Source organism: Onychomys torridus, chromosome 10 (genome assembly GCF_903995425.1).
Source record: "Onychomys torridus chromosome 10, mOncTor1.1, whole genome shotgun sequence".
In the NCBI taxonomy this organism is placed as follows: Eukaryota; Metazoa; Chordata; class Mammalia; order Rodentia; family Cricetidae; genus Onychomys; species Onychomys torridus.
In genome coordinates, this window is record NC_050452.1 from 65316256 (window position 1) to 65338011 (window position 21756).

The following is a 21756-nucleotide window of genomic DNA, read 5'->3' on the forward strand; positions in this document are numbered from 1 at the left end:
TTCCGGTGCTGGGCTGTCTGTCCTCCCTCTTGGCATCTCCAGTTCCCCCACGCGCCGCGGCCCGAGGAGACGTGGCCATGTCCCCAGCACTCAGCCCCAGCGCGGAGGCCAGGCTAGCAAGGCCCCGGGCTAGCCAACCCCCGAGGCTCTCACAAGTCACCCCGGGCTGGAGCGCTTAGGCTCCACCCGACCACGGAGGTCGGCTGCCGGGGCCGGGAGGACCCCCGCCCCTCAGACAGTGCGTTCTGGGACGACGACGGAACGCCCCTCAGGCCAACCCACAGCGCACGGAGCCGAGCAGGAACCAGCGTGCGGCGGGGAGGTGGGAGCCCTCCGCCTCCGCGCCGGCCGGTCACGTGGGCCGCAGCCCCGCATGGCGGCGGCCCGCGCGCCCCCGCGTCACGGCCCCGCGCAGCTGCCCGGGCGCGCGCGCCGACGGGGCGGGCGCATGCGCAGGGGGGCGCGCCGCCTCTGTCCCGCGGCCAGGGTGTCTATGGAGAGGCGGCGGCCGCGGCTGCTGAGGCGGACGCTGAGGCAGTGGCGATGGCGCCCTTCCCCGATGAAGTGGACGTCTTCACCGCCCCGCACTGGCGGATGAAGCAGCTGGTGGGACGCTACTGCGACAAGGTAACGGGAGCGCGGGGCGGAGGGCGGCGCGGAGGAACGGGCGGGTTCCGGGGCGGCCTGGCCTGCGAGCCTCCCGCAACCCCCCCCGCGTTGGCGCCGGGCGAGCAGCCGCCTGCGTCCCCCGTCCCCGCCCGGCGCGGTTCCCGCACCTTCCCGCCCGGGGCCCTGGGAAACCCGGGCCGGCGGCGGCCTGGGACGTGCCCTCGGGGCGCGCGGCGCCTGCCCAGCGTCCTGCTGGCGGGTCTGGCCTGTGCGGGGGTGAGGGGTTGTGGGGACCCGGGGTCGGCCTCCCGCGGGGGCTCCCGGTCCGCAGGCCGCTTCTGCGGTGGCTCGCCACCGCAGTACTGCCCGCACGGCCCCTCCGGGCTCTTGGAGTCGCTTTGCAAACGCTGCATCCTCCGCTTGGACCTGTGACTTGCTTCCTGGCCCCACGGGCAGCAGCTTCCAGCCTCACTGGAGCGGGCTTGTTTGCCCTTCTAGCTTTGCACTGGTTTGCTTCCGTGTGCAAAGCCCGGTGCAGGGACTGGGGAAGCCCTGCACACCGCGTTTCTGTTTATCTTTTCCTCTTCCAGCTTTTTTATTTTCCTGAATATTTATTCCCTGTAGATTTTGTTCCAAGACAGCTAGCTGTTCCTCTGTTGGGACTTTTCACCTGGAATCAGAAGAGAGGGGCTCTTAGGAAAAGTTGGTGTGCTGTAGAACGCGTTTTGGACTTTGAATTGATGTAGCCTAAGTTTGAAGTACTGTTGTGGAGATGAGTTAAGGGCCTTTTTCTATTGATTTCCCCAAATTCCCAATTGTCAGTTTATGTTGAAAGGTCATCGATGTGTAAAGTCTGGGCAGTCATGTGTTTTATAAAAATGAATCAAATACATAGCTGTCAAGTAATTATTTCTTAAACATAGAATTACGTTGAATTTTCAGAAATTACAGAGAATTAGCACGACTATTAACAGCAAACAAGAGTTGTCTTACAACCCAGAGAGGTGCTAGGAAAGAACCCAGTGTATTCACTGGTAGGTCACAGGAAGACCAGCAGTTTGAAGTTTCAGATTTTAGCATTCCTGCCCCACAACCATTTCTCTCCCTCCATTTTGGGAAAAGAAAAACAAAACAAAAAAGCCAAACCTAGTCCGAGGTCAGGTGTACTTTGAAACACCAGGATTGTTTAGGATCATGGTTCTCCACTTAGTTGCTTCTTAATGAACTCCGAAGCTCTTTAAAATCTTGGTGCCTGGACCCCCAGTTGTATTGGAGTCTGCACGTAGAATCCAGATATCAAGTGTAATTTAGAGCTCTCAGGTGAGAGGGGGTACAGCGAGGGCGATTATCTTTTACCCAGGAGAGGCTGAACGATTGGCTAAGCCTTGAGCCGAAGAGTAGAATCTTGAGTTTTTTCAGTTAGTGGTTTTCTTTTGATAATCTCCACCTTTTGGGTTTTCTTTTTTTCCTCCCACTATCCTTTAATTTCAGGCAAGGAAAAAAAAGTTTTTTTTTTTTTTTTTTTTTCCATTTTCTTAAAAAGCAAAAGGGGAATTTAATGAGGATTGATTGAATCCAAGACTTCTCTGGTTTGTTTTGGCGAGAGATAGTCCAGAGACCAGATAAGGGGAAATTTTATCAAATTGTACATTTTCCTAGGAGCTTTCTAGTATTTAAGATGTTTCAGATTGCCAAAGGATTATGACCTTCCCAAATAATGAAAATTTGTAATGTATTACCCAGGCTCTTAAAAAAAATTACTCTTTTGTTTTTGAGACAGTTTTCTTCCTAGTCTAGGCTGGCCTTGAGAACTCACTACGTTGCAGAGACTGGCCTTGAACTCCTGATCTTCCTGCTTCCATCTTCCAGGTTCAAGATTTACAGGCATTTGTCACCCAATGGGGAATAGTCATTATTTTTGTGTCTCTTTTTGGTGTTTGAGAACATTTGAGCAAATTTTGAAAATGCAGTTGCTTAAATAATGAGTCAAATGAGATTCTTCTTCACTAGTGAAATGTTCCCTCTTGCATAACCAGTTTAATAAAGCGTTTTAAAGTTGGTCTTGCTTTAGTCAAAATTGCCACTGATTTATTCCCAGCATTGTAAAAAAGTCACTAATTCTGAATTAATTGCACGTGTCTAATGAGATTATCGCTTATATTCATCAAGAATACTGAAGGTTCAGTATTAACTGTGACCAAGGTAATTTAGTGAAGGAGAAAGAACTTCATAGGGATTTTCATTGTTTCTTCTTGTTGCCAGTGGTCAGAGGAAAGTTCTCTGGATGTCTTTTGTGAGCAAAAGTGGGAAAGTAACTGGCTCTTGATGGTAGAAAAGCCTTAAAGAATGAAGGGTTGTTTTGATTACTTTGTTGTTTCAAGGTTTGTTGTCATCATCTTTCTTTTGGTTGTATAGATCAAGGGTATGTGATCCAACCCAAACTCCAGGAAAACTGCAAATGAGAACTAGGCTTTGGTTGAAACTAAAATGCTACAAGTGTGGTATTTCACTGTATTCTAAATATTAAGAATGTCCAGAAACCATAGAGATTTCAGTTTTATTCCAAGTATTGAACTTGTAAAACATAGTATATTCAAAAAGTGATTTTTTTTTTTAGGAGCATCAAATCAGTTTTTCTGTTTTGAGTAATTTACTTAGAGCAAATTATTAAGTTGCTACAGATTACATTAAATATTTCTGTATAATAGTTTAATTTGTTGCCTGTGGATTTTCACATATAAAAAAGTCACCCAGACAAAATACAAACTTTGAGGAGGGGAAGTGAATGCAAAATTCCTAACCTAGAAGCCATTTGCAACTGATTCCTGACTCTCTCTAATGGATTGTCACTGGGTATATCTACTACACTCTCTTTGCCCAGGAGTAGTTGGCAACCACAAAACAGACTGTAGTGTGTGTGTATGTGCAATTTTTGTTTTGTCTTGGTATTTTTGTCTTACTGGTTTTGTTAATTTGTTTTTGAAAATGTAGTATGGAAAGGTTTCTTTATCTTTATCTCTGCTATGCAGACAGCAGGCCTTTGGTGTAAGTAAAACTATTGTTTGTTTCTGTATTATACCTGGGGATTTGTAGGCCTGCATTGCCTGGATGAGGCCTTATGTAAGCTAGTGATAGATCTATAAGCACCCAAGTCAGTATTAAGACTCCCAGCTTAATTTTCTTCATCTAAAGCTACAGTAGTTTTTGATTTGTTTTGTAACAGTCTTCTGAGTCTTGTTTCATAATTCACTGACCTCCCAAATTGGGATGTATAGTAAAATTTACACCAAATGGTAGATAATCCTTTTCCCATTTTCCTTTTCAGCATTCCCTTCAATCCTCAGGACTTAATTCCATTAATTCTTTTCTGTTGTCATTGTGAGGTGTGATTGCTGTTCTTAGGAGTTCACAGTTTCATACACACTATCATCTATGATAATACAGAAGTCCAAGAGGAGTGCAGTGGGAGCAAAAAGGAAGCCTATGGTCAAGTCCACAGTGAACACGAGGAAGAGTCTCTGAAGTGGTTTCTATAGAGATCTCCAGTTGTATACATAGACAGGTTACAGAAAAGTTGAAGCAAGGCCCTTGAGAGATGGCATAGCAATTAGGGGCACAAGTTGCTCTTCCAAAGGACCCAGGTTTTATTCCAGCACCAACATGGCAGGTCACAACAGCCTGTAGCTCCAGTTCTAGGGGATCTGATGCTCCCTTGTATCCTCCACAGGCATCAGATAGGCATGTGTGCATAGACATACAGCAGGCAACACCCCCCCCCCCATTGAAAAAATTAAGTGATGAAAGCAGCTAGAGGGTGCTTAAGTTTTTCAAATAAGGATATTAAGAAGTGTCATATATTTTTATCATTATAAAAAAAAAGTATTTTATAAAACTGAGAAGACGTAAACGCAGAGTTGAATAGATTACTTTCAGAAACTTGAATGTAGCTTTATGGTCAGTTGGTTTTTTTTTTTTTTTTTAATAAAAATGTACTGGCATTTGGACAGTTGACTTAGTTCAGAACATAATACTGAAATTTGAGCTGAGAGGAAGGAAAGGGAGTTTAATGGATTCTTACTACATATTTCTTTAATCCTCACAAGAGCTTTGTAAGACAAGTGTTATCCCTCATTTAAAAGTGAGGAAATAGTCTTAGTGGTTAAATAACTTACCTAGCTCACTCAGTAATTAGTAGAGCCTGAATTTTAATCCTAGAATTTTTTTCTCCCTCAGAAAGCCATGATTTTTAGCCTTCCTCACTTGTTGCTTATTACTGTTTTTATGCAAAACAGTTTATTTATAGGTCATTTTTTCCATCTATAAATTTGGCTAGAGCATACAAAAGCTTCTTCATTGAGTGTATGTCTCTGCTTAACTAAAAGTATGGTCTGCCTAATGAGACAGGAAATAAAAAATGCAGCAGCAGTGGTATTGTTTGGATTCTTACTATGTGTTTTGTACCTATTTTTGAACTACTGGCTTTTGCCAGTTTTAAGGCCAGCCTTTATGTTTTAGGCTGTACAGTGTCTTGAGACAGAAAGTCAGTTATGCATTTTCATGTGAAAAATACCAGGTTATTGTTTTCTGTTTGTTGATTGTGTCTTGTTATATGTAAGTTCTTTGTTGAATGTGGTGGCACCAGAGTATATTATTGTGGAGGCTACCAGTGAGCCTTCATTCTATCATAGAGCATTGTTTTTCACAGTATATCTTATGACTCGTTGTAAATCAACATTGTGCATGAGAAATATCATTGAAAAATGAAAGTGGAAATATAAATACATGTAAATGTACAGAGGGAGATAGTTTTTCCTGAATTATCTTTGAAATGTTTGTTCTCTGGATTTCACTACATCGTTTCACCATATTTCATATAGTGGGGGATTGGCAAGATCATTTGCAGTAAGTAAACTGTTAGGGAAACACTTTGCTGGAGCAGCATTTCTCAGCTGAAGCACTGTTGACATTTGGGCTACAGAATTTGTTGTGGGGGTTGTCCTCTGCATTGTAAACTGTTTTAGTCACATTCTTGGCTCATACCCACCCTATGTCAGTAGCACTTCTCCATTGGTGACAAACTAAACTGTCCCTAGACCTTCCCCTTTATCTCCTGGGGGACAGTGTTCATTATACTGAGACCTTTGTTGTGGAGCAATTATTCTGACCAGTTACTGTCTTGAATCCAAAAAGATAGCCTTCTGTGTGGGATAGACATTTTATCTATGATATATGTTACAGAAGCTAAATCTCCATTACTGCATAGTTACGTGATTTAGGACAAATTATTTAATACAAATGAATCTATTTTCTTCACCTGTTATATAAATAAAATTTTTTTTTTCTCTCAAGAAAGCACTTTTCAGATCTCACTATTTTTTTTTCCAGCTTTAAAGTATAGTTGACAAAATTATATATATTCAAGATATACAGTGGTATGGTACACATTTACATTGTTTAATATTTACCCACATCTAATTGATTAACCCATGTATTAACACAGTTATAATTTGTGTATAGGTAGAAGAAAACACACTTCAGATGTACTCTGTTAGTAACTTTCAAATACAGACTAGCTTGTTAACTGTAACAACTTTCTTAACTCATGAGTGTATTGTATACTTTTTGGACATTAAAATTTTATGGCTATTAATGTTTTTTATTAATGTCATGTCTACTAAGAATTACTTTTTCATCTTGGGGTTGAGAACAAATTTATAGCTTTTTGCTTGTTAGGATGGCTTTCTATTGCTAAGGCATGTCCCTATGCTTTCATACTAAGACTTTTTAAGCACCCCTAACACTCCCACCCCTGATTTAAACAAAATTACCCATGGTATTATTTGCAGATATTAGCCACTAATGAAGCTTGTTGTAATCTGGTATGATGTTCTGAACATTCTTAAAAATCTGAAGTGTGAATTGCTTCAAGTCTATTGTACATAATTGTTTTTAATATGAAAAGGAGCTGAGCATTATTCTTACATTGAAACCATATTTTGTGACGTGTGAAAACTGTGTGAAACTTTAAACTTCAGTGTCCTTAAATACAAAGTTTTATGGAAATAAATTAACAGTCATCTGCTTACATGTCATCTGTGATTCCTCTTTGGGCTGTAGCAGCTGAGTTGAGTACTTGGCGTAGGCCTCTAGTCTGGGAAAATTTAAATATTTACTGTCTTGCTCTACAGAAATGTTGACAACCCCTTTTCTAGATGATTGATTCATGCATTATGGTTAACTATTCATTGTCTTCTCTTCAGTAGAGTGTCAATCCCATGACAGCAGAGATCTTTATTTTGTTCCCTGTGTGTTCTCACGTACCAAGACAGCATCTAGCCCATCATAGCTGTTCACCAGTTACTGGAATAGAGCAAGATGAATTTATAAAAATGCGTATGTAAACGATAGTAACCCTGTGAAGTATAGGCATTTTGTTCCCAGTTAGCATCAAGTAGAAACAAAGACATTGAGAGACAAAAGTTCCCTACCTAAATAGATAGAGCGGGTCTCTTAGAGAATCTGTGGATCTCTCTGATTCTTATGATAATACTGCCTTTTAAAGAAGATACTTAGTTATTTCTGTTCTGTGTAGATTGGCTTTATTTCATTCTTAATGCCACCTATTTCAGTGTCCTTCCATCACAGTTCTTACTGTGAAAGGCTAGTACTCCTCTTAAAGAAGACAGAACCACACTTTGGAAAGAAGCCTAAGAAGTTTGGTGTTAGTAACATTTGCCCTCTAATTTATCTACCTGTTGTATTTAACCTAATTGTTTCCCATTTAAAATGAATTTTGTAATTAGAATTGAACAATAGAAGTTAGATTTAATATAGATAATGGGAGATTTGAATATTGCTTGAATTTATTTGTGTATTTATTTAGGCAGGGTCTTGGTACATAGCCCTGGCTATCCTGGAACTCAGTATATAGACCAGTGTCTTAAGTTAGGGTTTCTATTGCTGTGAAGAGACATTTTGACCATGGCAACTATTATAAAGGAAAACATTTAATTGGGGTGGCTTACAGTCCAGAGGTTTAGTCTGTTATCATGGTGAGACAGGGCAGCATCCAGGTAGACGTGGTACTGGAGAAGAAGCTGAGAGTTTTACATCCTGATCCATAGACAATGGGAAGTGAACTGGCACACTGGGCATAGCTTGAGCATAGATGAGACCTCAAAGCCTGTTTCCATAGTAACACACTTCCTCTAACAAGGCCACATCTCCTAATAGTGCCATTCCTTATGAGCCAAGCATTCAAACACATGAGTCTGTGGGGGCCATATCTATAGAAACCACCACAACCAGGCTGGCCTTGAACTCAAAGGGATCCACTTACCTCTGCCTCCTAAATTTTGGGAGTAAAGGCCTGTGCCACCATGCTTAGTTTACTTTGAATTTTGAAACAAATTTCTTGATGTGTGTGTTTTAGTATTAGAATTTAATTTTCTATTAAGTGTAAAAGCTTGGAATTACACTGGAATGGGAATTTTCCTTCAATTTGAATGCTAGAATTTAAAAAAATGATGGCATACTTAAGGTGTTACATATTTATATCAGTTTTCTTAAAAATATACTTCTCTTGTGGTTGTGGTGGCTCATGCCTTTAGTCCCAGCTCTTGGGGTGCAGAAGGCAGGTGGGTCTCTGTGAGCTTGAGACCAGCCTTGTTTACATAGTGAGTTCCAGGCTAACCAGGGCTACATAGAGAGAGAGAGACCTTGTCCCCCCCCCCCCCCCCAAAAAAAAAAAAAGTGTGTGTGTGTGTGTGTGTACATATGTACAGTTTTCTTAAATTATCTAGTAAGATTCTATCTAATAGCTCTATATTTTATATTTACTTCCTAAACAGATCAGTTTCATCTTGACACTAAAACTTACAGTGAAATATTTTCCCAGTTTTAAATTGTAGTATAATAACATGAAAAACATTTTGAACAAAGAAAAGGAAGCCACATTATTCTAAGCTTACTCTTCTAATGTAAGTGTCTTGGGTATGATTTCTGATACAGATAGAGTAATTGAAAATTAGACTTGGAGGGAACTGGGTCTGATCATTTTTACCTGGGTAAACTATGTGACGTTTTTTTCCTTTCTCACCAGGTATTTGAGAATGCCAGCCAACATCTTCTTAGTCTAAGGGACTCTAAAATTATACATCTATGAATTATTTTTTTATGAATTTCCTTTATTTGTACTTTGACATAATCGATGTAAAGGAACTATCTTGATATATACAAAAATTTAGGTATTCATTTGAATGTTTCTTGTTACATTGTCTTACGTTTGCATCTATTTACTATGTCTTTTAAAATTTTTATTCAGCTTTCTAAAACGAACTTTTCCAACAACAATGACTTCCGTGCTCTTCTCCAGTCTTTATATGCTACTTTCAAGGAGTTTAAAATGCATGAGCAAATTGAAAATGAATACATTATTGGTTTACTTCAGCAACGCAGTCAGACCATCTATAATGTCCATTCTGACAATAAACTCTCTGAGATGCTTAGTCTCTTTGAAAAGGGGCTGAAGAATGTTAAGGTGAGTTGAAAATTCCTATGTAACTATTAGAAATAGTGCCAACCTGTCATTGTAATTTTTATTAGCAACTTTAGGAAATGGTATTATTTTAAAAATATTACATTTATTCATGATGGCTAGGAAGACTGTACATCAGGAATGGTTACAGTGGAGGCTTGTAGTAAGGCGGAGAGATAAAGGTCAGCTCTGAATGCAAGAAAAAACAGGAGTTAAGAGCCAAGAAGCAAGAGCTAGTAGATGGAAAATTACTGAGAGAAAACATTAGGACCAGGAGAATTCCTGTTGCATTAACTCTTTAGGATTTTTGCTGAAGATAGGCCAGGGTATTACATCGTAGAGGCTGAGGGGGTAGTGAGGTATTTGTTTAGGTACTGCCATAGTCACATACTGAAAGTAGATGATGATGGTTAAACTGACTCAGTAGGATTCTTCCCAAAATTGAACTGAGGCTAAGGACAGAATCTAAGGTCCCATTTAATTGGAAAGAGGATTCAGAGGATCTGGCTCAGGTATGGTGAGAATCTTTGGAAATTGGCTCTTTATTAATGCCTAGTAAAGTCTTTTTGGTGAACACTGACCATCAAATTTTAAAGTTTTGTAAATTGAAATTTTAATTACCATGAAATTGTTACAAACATTTGCCAAATCTTAAAAAAAAAAAAAAGCTATCAGTGTGGGTACTGATGACTAAAGGTATAATTTTTGTGTAGGATAACACTTCAGTTCCATAAATTTTATTTAAAATTAAAGATGGGGCCAGAGGAGGCATGTATCTTTAATCTAGTACTCTGGAGGCAGAAGAAAGTGTGTCTTTATGAGTTCAAGGTCAGCCTGGTCTACATAGTAAGTTCCAGGCCAGCCAGGGCTACATAGTGAGACCTGTTCTCAAACAAAATAAAATTGAAGGTGGAAGATGTAATTCAGTGGTAGAGTTCTTGCCTAGCATGAGCAAGGCCTTGTCTCCAGTCTGTAACAGTGGGAAAAAAATGAAATGGCAGCTGTAGTGTTTACTGGGTTTTATTTTTCCCTATTTTAGGAAGCAGAATGGTTAAAGATGATGATTTCAGTTGTATGGCATGAATGGAAGCACTTGTCTGAAATTCTAGTAGTCAGGAAAATGAGGCAGGAGAGTCACTAGTTCAAGACCAGCCTAGGGTACATAGTGAGATTTTTATCTCAAAAACAAAGTAATATTGAAAAAGAAAATGAAATGCATTTGTGAGTATAGTTTAGGATGAGAATATATGTACATTTTATTAATAATATTTGTCTTAAAATATTTGGAAGTTAAACTTTGTTTAACCCTTTCAGTTCAGTGAAGCATAGGAGTAAGTTATGACTCCATCAAGCCACCTTATACCCTTTACTTAGAAATTTTGCTTTAGAAAGGTGATTCAGTAACAGGGAGGATTAATTTTGAGGGACGGAGAACACTCCAACTGAAGACCATTATTAAGAAATTCTACCAGTAGTCTCTGGAAGGAGGAACACTTGGTAGATATCCAGAGGGGAGGTGGTTGACTAGTAGAGGAAAGCATACTGGGTAGTAACGGAAGGGAGATTTACTTTTCTGTTGAGTACTCCCTGTGCTCTTGGTGTTTTGGATCATAGTCATGTATTATGTGGTCAGTGTTTCTGAACCAAAGTCATGGTTGTCACAGATAGAGAGGAAGGGTCATGCTTGAAAATGACGTAGGATGTAGCTGAAAGTTTTCCTGTGTCCCGGCTCCGTGGTCAGGACAATCTCTCATAGCCAGTCCCACAGGCCAATGTTATTTTTAAACTATGGCCATGGCAGGCTTCTTGCTATCAAGTTCTTATATCTTAAATTAATTCATTTCTGTAAGTCTGTACTTTGCCATGTGGCTGGTGGCTTACCAGTACCTTTACTTTTTGCTTCTTCTGGCAGTGGCAGTGACTCCCCTGCTCTGTCTTCTCCCCTCTCTCTTTAGAATGTCCCATCTAACCTTATTCTGTCTCACCATTGGCCGAACAGCTTTATTTATTAATCAATCAGAGCAACACATTTTCACAGCATACAGAATGACATCACCTGTCAGTAGGATCTAAGACCGATGGAATACTGTAATTACATAAAGTGGTAGAGGAAAGAGAAAAAGAAGTGAGTGAGAATGATATTGGACTTTGTATGTGAAAGAAGGCTAGGGATTAAGGTTTATTCTGAACTATTTATGTAATATAAGTGTGTATTTATTAGTAGGAGGAGAAGGCATTAATGAATTTGAAGAGCAGAAAGAAAGAACTAGTGTGAAAAAGAAATTTTATAATTATTAGGATACAAGTGTAATTGGAAGTCATATATCTGGATATGCTTAAAGGATGTGTAAAATCTCAGCAGAATTTAACGTTGAACTAAATATTAGAAAGTAATTGAATACATTATCTAAACAAAAAAGCTGGCCACGACAGCAAAGAAATAGTACTTGTCTTAGTTACTTTTTATTGCTGTAATAAAACACCCTGACCCAGAACACTTATCAAAGGGTTTATTGGGAGGTTACATTTCCAGAGGGACGGGTCCATAAACATCCCGGTGTGCCTGGTGCGTGCGTGTGTGTACATGTGTGTGTACGTACGTACGTACGTACGAGTGTGTGTGTGTGTGTGTGTGTGTGTGTGTGTGTGTGTGTGTTAGTGTTAGCAGGTAGGTGTGGTGATGGAAACTAGAGGCTGGGAGCTGAGTATTCAGTTCTTAAATCACAAATAGGAACCAGGAAGTAGAGAGACTGAGCTTGAAATTAACTGGAAATAATGAGAATTTTTATCCCTCAAATTCTGCCCTTTTAACAAGGCCTCACTTCCTAGCTCTCCCCAGACAGTGCCACTAATTGGGGACCAAAATTCCAATCCCAAAGCCTTTGGGGGAACATTCTCATTCAAATCACCACAGTATCAGTATATTTTTAAATATTTCATCATTTTGTCCGTTTTCCATAGTTTTACATTGAGGAGAGAGAAAAGATGGATAAGTTGCAGGGAGATGTGATTTTAATTTATATGTGGAAGAAATGTTTGACTATTGAGAGGTATCTAGAATTAGAATGATTTACTTTAAAATGTTTCTTCCTTTAGAAATGTTTATAGTAATATATATATATATATATATATATATATATATAGTAATAACTTGTTAGGATAACATAAAATATATTATAAAAACATTTTATAGTATATTTTAAAATATACTTGCTATATTCTAATAAAATTTAAAAAAAAAACACCTAGATTAGAGTTACTAAGGAATTCAAAACTTACTATTTTAAGGGCTGTGAGTGGGAGGTGGTGCCAAGGGTGAGGATACAGTATAAGACATGTTAGCAAGTGCTCCGGCACTGAGCTGCATCCTAGCTCTAAGGACATCTTTATGCTAAAAGAAAATAAGTTGACTTCCTGGGATCAGGAAAACCTTAACATATATTTGAGAATGTCTTACTCTGTTGCCCTGACTGGTTTGGAACTTGCTGTGATATCAGGCTAGTCTCAGATTTAGAAATCTATTTGCTGCTGCCTTCTGAGTGCTGACATTAATGATATACGTCTCCACTTCCTGCTAAATGTGTATTATTTTTTGTTCCTAGAATGAGTATGAACAGTTAAATTATGCAAAACAGCTGAAAGAGAGATTGGAGGCTTTTACAAGAGATTTTCTTCCTCACATGAAAGAAGAAGAAGAGGTAAGCAGATTCCTTGGACTGAAGTTACAAATGGTTTGGAGTCACCATATGGGTACTGGAAGCTAAACCCAGGTCCTTGGCAAGGGCAGCAAGTTGTCTTAACTGACAAGCCATCTCTCTAGCCCTAGTTTGAAAAACAAAACATTTATTATGCATTTGGGAATTGTTTCCCTTCCACCATGTGTTCTGGGAATTGAACTCAGGTCATCAGTCTTGGTAGCAAATACTGTTACCCACTAAGCCAACTTTTTGGCTTCTGGATACTTTTATTTTTTAAGCTGTAAATCATATATTGTGATTTGCAGTTATGGTTTCACCTTATAATTGGCTTGATAATGAAAAGAAATGCAACCTATTTTCTGAACTCTTCCCAGAATGGGAAGCATTGATTTGGTGATCGTTCATTGTACTTGATGGTATCTCATCCGTTTTTATATTGTAACAAGTATCCAGTGCTTAAATCAAGGTTAAGCTTTTTTTTTTCTTTTTCTTGAAAATAAGTTTTTCTTTTTCCTCTCACATAATATATCCTGGTTATGGTTTCCTTTTTCTCCCTACCTCCCCTCCCATGTAGATCCCCACCCCTTTTTTGTCTCATTAGAAAACAAACAGGTTTCTATGGGATAATAATATAATATAATATAAAGCAAAATCTTAATGCATCAGAATTGGACAAACCAAACAAAAAGAAGGAAAAGAGAAGGCAAAATCAGAGACCCATTTGTTTGCACACTCAGGAATGCCATAAAAACACCAAATTGGAAGCTATAATATGTGTGTAAAGGATCCTGTAGGGTAAAAAGAGAAGAAAAAATTATATGTGTGTATGTATATATAATATATATATGTACACATATATAATATATATATGTATATATATTATATTACACAACTATATCCTGTTCTGTAGACACACACACACACACACACACACACACACACACACACACACACATATACAGCCTGGCATGGCCCTTTGGAACCCTAAATCCCACCTTCAGTGATGCCTTTCTTTCAACAAGACCACACCTCTTAATCCTTCTTAAATAGTGCCATTCCCTAATGACTAAGCATTCAAATATGTGATCCTATGGGGGCCATTCTTATTCAAACCACCACAGGCAGATATTGAGCTAAATATCTAACAATAAATAACAAAATGATTGACTATTTAACAAGCTTGGTACATGAAAACCTGTTCTTTAAAGTTGTATAGAGGCCTGCAAAATCATAGAAAAAGGTCCTTTTTTTAATATTCTTTAAAAAATTTCAGCCGGGCGGTGGTGGTGCATGCCTGTAATCCCAGCACTCGGGAGGCAGAGGCAGGTGAATCTCTGTGAGTTCGAGGCCAGCTTGGTCTACAGAGCTAGTTCAGGATAGGCTCCAAAGCTACAGAGAAACCCTGTCTCGAAAAACCAAAAAAAAAAAAAAAAAGTTAAAAACAAAACAAAACAAAATGGGTTGGGGATTTAGCTCAGTGGTAGAGTGCTTGTCTAGCAAATGCAAGGCCCTGGGTTCGATCCTCAGCTAAAAAAAAAAATTAGATCGTTTAGTGGTAATAATTATAATTTTTATCTCTTTGAAACGTATGTTCATAATACTGAATTTGAGCCATTAGTAAAGGGTTTTGAGTAAATTGAAAATCTTTCCCTATAAATTCTTTTAAATTTAGGTTTTCCAGCCCATGTTAATGGAATATTTTACCTATGAAGAGCTTAAAGATATCAAAAAGAAAGTGATTGCACAGCACTGCTCTCAGAAGGACACCGCAGAACTCCTTAGAGGTCTCAGCCTGTGGAATCAAGCTGAAGAGCGACAGAAATTTTTCAAATATTCTGTGGATGAAAAATCAGATACAGGTAAGACTCATCAATTTTGACAAAACAATTTGTTAGTGTAGTGTTATTGACATTTTGTTATAAATTATAGATTTTATTTAAGAAACAATTGAATTCAGATTTAGTCAGTTTAAGCCATTTATTTTTACTTAAAAATATAATTGAGGACAGTAGTTTCTATTGTAGAATTTAGTGTTTATAGTCTTCCATCTTGTAGGCTTGGGTTCCATGTAGTATAGTGTTTCTTGAGTAAATTTGTAGGTATAAAATAAGTACTATTTTTGACCATTGAAAATTCAGGACTGCTATGTTCAGAGTAGTATTACCGTATCAGACAGCTTTCTGAGCTCTCTTGATCATACCGACAGTTTTAAATTTTTTTCTTTTCTTTCTAATATATGTATATGGGTGTATATAGGTGTTTTGCCTGTTGTATGTCTATATCCCATGTGCATTCAGTGCTTGCATAGGCTAGAATTGGGCATCAGATTCCCTGGGACTGGAGTTACAGTTGGTTGTGCACTACCATGTGGCTCCTATGAATGGAACCTAGATCCTCCAGAACAACCAGTATTCTTAACCTCTGGTCCATCTCTCCAGCTTTACAGTGCCATCTTTTATTTTTGTGTATTTTCATCAGTTTTCAAAGTCAGTTTACTTAAAAGCATTGTCCTTTGACTTAGGATTCAATGTAGAATTTTTGAACTTTATAATGGCATGAAAGTAATTTATATACTTCAGTTTTGCATTTTGATCCTTTTTCAGCCTAGTTTATGTGCAGTATAAAACTTAGTAAATTTCTGAGTGCTAGGCAGCAGTGAGCCATAGTTTTTGTCAACCATATCCATTCCAGGGGTCAACCATGTCATTCATGTTGTTCAGTTGATACTCTACAGCTCAACAGCTGTGGTCGTTGCTAGGTTTTGATGCACTTTTGTTCCTGGACAAATTTAACTTATTGGGGATATAACTTCATTTTGAGTTAAGGAAAGGAACATTTATAATTTTATTTTCATCTGATGTTTATCATTCTCTTAGTATAGCTCCAGTAATGTTCAGGATAGTGAGTATGAGAGAGAAGCAAAGCAAAGCTTTTCTGTGTAGTTACTTTAAGAATTCATACAAGAAATGCAAATAAAATAGATGCTTACCTTTTTTAATAGACTGTTTCCTTATTTTTATCTCAATAGCTTTGCTTTTTAAAATGTTAAAAATGTAGTTGGTTCCAGGCGTGATTGTGTACACCATTAACCCCAGCACTCTGGAGACACAGAAACAGACAAGTCTCTGAGTTTGAGGCCAGCCTAATCTACATAGCAAATTCCAGGCCAGCCTGAGCTACATAGACAAAAGATAAACAAACAGAAGAACCCAAATAGTTGGCATCCTTAGTCTAGCAGAAATTCTTCTGCTTCTAGATATCTAATGACAACGTTATTCCTGTAAAATTTTTTGAAATTGGTATTTTTCCAATACTAAAGTAGTCAGATTCATGTTTAAACAAAAATAATTTTATAAGTTGAAGCTATGATTAAACCCATAAAGCTTATGAGCTTTACTCTTGAAATACAGCTTGTGTCCTGGATACCACACCAAAGCCTGTTATGTCTTGTTTAATTGTTACTATAAGATGGAGTTTAAAAGCATCACACACATTTAATTTTCCCTCCCCTTCAAAGCAAATTATAGCAGCATTATGTTTAAAATATTTGGCATTTCAAAAGTGTCAGTTTAAAGTAGTTTGATCATAGTGTTTGTATAAGATTCTTTGTGAAGAACCAGATATACAAGATTCTCAAATTCTTTATAGTACTTTGGAGACAACTCATTCTTTAACACTCCATTTTCATTTTTCTTTCGGAAAAATGCTACCACATTACAAGATCATAGGAAGTTGTTTATCTAGTGACTTTCTACAATACTTAATAACAAATGCGTTCTTACCAGTGCACTAGGGACATTTATGCTTATTGAATTGGCACATAGTTTAAATAGGTTGAGGCATTTGTACATTAAAAAAATCAGATTTCATAGACCTTTTACATGGAATGTCAAAATCAAAGAGGGAAAATTGGAAGGAACTAACAGGAGCCTTAGTGCATGAATAGAAAATATGAGCATGTGTGTCATTAACAATGCTTGTAGATCTAATAATCTGCCTGAGTATATGCTTGATGATTTAAAGCAGTATAACCTGTTTGGTTCCTTTTTTAAATGATGCTGTTTATACTACAAAGTGAGTATTGTTTTTTCTATGACGCCTTTGTAAGAGGAAGTCAATTCTGTGTTCATTATTGTAGCTCCCACTGATGAAGTATGATCTGGGCCATGATAGTTTAACCCTACGGGTTCTTAACAAGTTCAACATCCCCATGTTACCTCTAATACGTGTTATTTCCTTTTCACATGTTGCAAGCGGGAAGGAATTAACTTCAGGCACTGGCTTTTACTTGCGTGATTATAATTTCTTACTGCATTGCTCACGTAGCCTTAATGTTAAAGATTTTCTTTTTTATTTCAGAAGCGGAAGTGTCAGAACACTCTACAGGTATAACCCATCTTCCTCCTGAGGTAATGCTGTCCATTTTCAGTTATCTTAATCCTCAAGAATTGTGTCGATGCAGTCAAGTCAGTACTAAGTGGTCTCAGCTGGCAAAAACAGGATCTTTGTGGAAACATCTTTACCCTGTTCATTGGGCCAGAGGTAGGTAAATGGGACTTTCAATTGGTTTAAAAAATACTTCAGTCTGCCTTTCTAGACAGATACTCACAGCCATTAATCTGTAATGCCAGGGAAGAGAAACTTTGAGGGTTTGGCCAAAAACCAGATTTTATAGTTGATGTGGTTTTAGTATATATTTTAGAAGAGCTAGCAATGGTGAAGTGTTTGTGAATAAACTATATAATTGCTACTGTTTCCTTTAGAATAACTAGGAAAAAAATGTGTCAGACAGAGTGTAAAAAACACTGGTAAAATGTTGATAATCATTGATGATAAAAAATGAGTACACAGATTCATTATATTATATCTTTGTATATATGACCATGGTTAGAATTTTTCAATAGAAAAAGTTTAAAGTAAATGTAATTGATTTTTAGAACTGTTAAATAATTGGATTATTTAAGTATTTTAAATAGAGACTCAGTTCTTACAAAATATGAAGGTGAGATACATACAGTTCTTGTTTGGTCATGGCTGTAAGTAACCAACTCTGGTTTTGTCTTTAACATAGCTTTTTACAGTGATGGCTAATGTATTGTTCTTTAAATTACATTAATTTCATTGTGCTAAGTTACATTCACAGCTGAAGGTTTAGAGAAACTTTTCTTCTCATATCCATGTAAAATAGTGATGACATATTTACAGCTATTGTGCACTACATTGTTTTGTTGCTGAATTAAAAGTGTCTTAAGGATCCGTTTAAAATTTTTATATGTTATATACTTTCCCCTTATAGGACATTTTGCAATGGAAATACATATTTCTTAACAAAATTTTGACTCTTAAATTTTGAGTCTTATTTAAAAACAGTTTATTCAGTAAAAAGTCAGACTCTTACTATGTAGCTCTGGCTGGCCTGGAGCTCAGAGAGGTCCACCTGTCTTTTCATTTGTCAGCACTATGTTTTGAAAAATATTCTTAATCTATTGCCTAAACTGACCTCATAATCTGTATCCTCCTGCATCACACTCCTTAGTGCTGGAATTAGAGGCACCTTCTGAGGTAGTTTTAAAATAAGATGTTCTTAGATATTTAGTGTTTTTGGAGTGATCAGAATTATTATTTTTGTATGGATTAATTTTTTCATATTACTTGTCGGATGGTAAAATTTGAGTAAAAAAAATAAAAAAACGCATATGAATACGTCAGCTTTTTCTTGTTTAGCTGTTTTTAATGAAGAATTAAGACAGATCCAAGTGATGGTGTGAATACCATCAAAGGTGATAATGCTGTGTTGATTTCATGAAGACACTGTATCTTAAATATGCTACTTCACTTTTTTTCTGTTTTTAACATATTTAGACCAAACCTTTGGTTAAAAATTCTTTTTGTTTATAATATTTTTGTCCCCGTCAGGGATATTTACAGTCTGGAAACATCTTTGCCTGTCCTAGTTCTGGTTATTATACCATCATCTAGTGCAGTGGTTCTCAATCTGTGGGTCTTACCCCTTCATGGGTCTCATCTGATATTTGCATTATGATTTATAACAGCAAAATTACAGTTATGAAGTAGCAATGAAAATAATTTTATAGTTGGGGGTCACCATAACATGAGGGACTGTATTAAAGGGTTGCAGCATCAGGAAGGTTGAGAACCAACTTCTCTAGTGTGTAGAGGCCTAGATTGCTGCTAAGCACCTTGTAATCCATAGGTTAGCAACTTAAGTCCAAGAATTACCGAGCCTTAGATGTCAGTGGTGTCTAGGTTGAGAAACCCTAAGGTAGATATAATCTTAAGAATTTCATAAATTGATGTTATTGTCTCTATCTTCTTGAAATGTAATACATGTACTGTAATTGTAGTATCTATACATTTATTGTTTCACTTTACCTCAGTGTGCCCATGTGCCCCTTGTACCTACTTGTGCACTGCTGGCCAGTCACTACAGAACACTTCATTAGTTGTCATCAGAATGAGGCTATTACTGTATCCAAAGTGAAGTTATTGTAGGGAAAAAAAGATAGGTTATTTCCATTTCCAGTCTTTTTTTTTTTTTTTTTTTTTTTTTAAATTGCATCTAGAGATACAGGTAATTATTTTCTTAGAAACTGAGTTACGATCATTAAGCTTATTTTTTATAAAGGGTATCATTGAAAACTTTTCCAAGAGAACAGACACATGGCAAGTATACAGCAAACTATGTAAGCTTTTGAAGTTCTTTTTCTTTAGTTTTAGGGAAAGGTTACTCTGGGAAATACTGTTGGTTAGTAATTACCATTAATTGAATTCACATAGTCATAATTATTTTTGTATGTTTTAAATTGAACCCTTTGTTTATATATGTGTAGTTTAAAAAAAATATTTCTAAAAGCAGCCATTGCCTGAAGTTCAGATGTGAATAGGATATTCTTTCTTATAATAACCTTATATCTAATTTGACTGTGTTCCTCTTGTTTATTCATTGTATAGGTGACTGGTATAGTGGTCCTGCCACTGAACTTGATACTGAGCCTGATGAGGAATGGGTGAGAAGTAGGAAAGATGAAAGTCGTGCTTTTCAGGAATGGGATGAAGATGCTGATATAGATGAATCTGGTATTTCATGCTTGGAATGAAAATTATTACATGATGTTTAAATAATTGACATTCTAGTTCATAATTATTAAGCCTCAAAATTCAGGTATTTTATGTTTTCTAAAGACTTTTAAAAAGCCTACTTCTCTGAAGAATTTGAAGGAACAACAAGTAAATTTAGAATTTCTTGTTAGAAGTATTTTTTAAAATAGAGTGATTTCTCTTGTGTTTTTATATTAAAATGGCAAAGTCAGAAAATGATGGCTATTTTTATGTAGCTATAAACTGTCTTCATTATAGTGCTTCACAGCTTATAATATATGATTTAGGGTTTCGGTTAATCAGTTCATCAGAATTTATTGAGTCATCTGTGGTTGAGGGGAGACAGGATAATGTTTTGTCTGTTTTTAAAGTCATATATTTGCCTTAAGGTTATTGTAGAGTTAAGAAATAATATGTATGAGAGACTGGGTTGGTGTAGCTTACGGTAGAGCACTTGTATAACATTGTAAAGCCCTGGGTTTAGTCTCCAGCACTACAGAAAAAAAAAATCATTTGTGAAGATTAATTGTCCTGCACAGTTTTGGGGTCCCCCCCCCATTAAGTACTGTAAGAAGGAGAGTTTGATAGTAGATAAAAATTGATCCCTACTGTTAAATAAATAGAAGTAAGGGAGAATTTAGAATACATAGTTCTTCCTTCAAGGTACATAGTGAAAATCCTGTAATAGAGATGCATAGATGATGCTTGGGAATATAGAGGAGGAAGGCAGATTCTGTCTTAGATACTCTTTTACATAGTATTTTCTAAAAGATCATAAAATAGTGAAAAACTTATAAATGAGAAATTTAAAAAAGTAAGCTAGTTTGGTCGATGATGTTTGTTGAAAATAAAAGCTACAGTGCTTTTACTTTAGCAGCTGATGTGTTTGAGATATTCATTAGTTGAGGAGAGAACATTTTGGTATAGTTTCAGGAGTTTGAAAATTTGTTTAATAAGGAAGAGATTCGTTGTTTTCATTAGCTTCAGTCATATGCTTATCTGTGGCAGGCAGTAGAGTGTGTATTTTAGATTTTATAGTAAACAAAGCACACCTAGGTAGGGAGGGCCACGGGGGAAAAGAATGAATTAGGAATAAAAGTGTGGTGGAATAAATAAGGTTTGCTGAAGTGATTTTTAGTGATAGTGTCCAAGTAAAGGACATTTAATACCAAGTTAAGGTATTTATAAAATACTTGAAAAAATATTTAGCTGTTACTCTTTTCACATAGATTCCTTTTAGCTACTATATTCTATTTTATTTTAAATAAGTCTTTAATATATTAATCTGCTTTGTGCTTAGATAACTCAGGTTAGGAGTTTAGGTAAGTATAGTAAAGATAGGATCCTGAAAGGTGATAAAGATTTTAGGTCCATTTATAATATGCTTTTTTTTTTTTTTTTTTTTTTTTTTAATAAAATTGGAGTTGTAGAAATTTTTGTTTTCCTTAATATTGGGGCTTAAACTCAGGCCTTCACCCATCCTGTGAAAATACTGTGTCATACTAAAGCTGTAGTTTGCTCGTTTGTTAGAGAGGTATAACTTGTTATAAACATTCAAGCTCTATAGAAATTGCTAAATCAAGTGCAAAGGACCATGCTCATGTTTCAATTCTTATGAGTGAAAGTGTCTTCTTTTGCTTGTAGATTCATGATGATTAGGTGAATGGAGTTGTTTCACAGCTCTTCTAGCTCTGTATTTTTTTAATTAGGTAGAATAACTGATGCTACCTTTAAGAATCTGTAGACCATTTATTCCTTTGTAGTCTCTGAAGAATTTTTACAGTTCTTTGACTA

General features: G+C 37.1%; 1 protein-coding gene across 2 annotated transcripts in view; it reads left to right on the forward strand.

The window, feature by feature from the left end:
• Nucleotides 1-414: 414 nt before the first annotated feature.
• Fbxl5 (F-box and leucine rich repeat protein 5) overlaps nt 415-21756 on the forward strand; it is a 37413-nt gene continuing 16071 nt past the window's right edge. The window contains exons 1-6 of one of the 2 annotated variants that reach the window (XM_036200564.1): nt 415-627; nt 8933-9148; nt 12748-12843; nt 14516-14702; nt 17203-17385; nt 19816-19941. In XM_036200564.1, coding sequence (XP_036056457.1) covers nt 544-627; nt 8933-9148; nt 12748-12843; nt 14516-14702; nt 17203-17385; nt 19816-19941 — 892 coding nt within the window. In that variant the 5' untranslated portion in view covers nt 415-543. Of the gene's footprint in view, nt 628-8408; nt 8589-8932; nt 9149-12747; nt 12844-14515; nt 14703-17202; nt 17386-19815; nt 19942-21756 lie in introns of those variants that run through there. The other variant, XM_036200563.1, reaches the window with a different exon arrangement.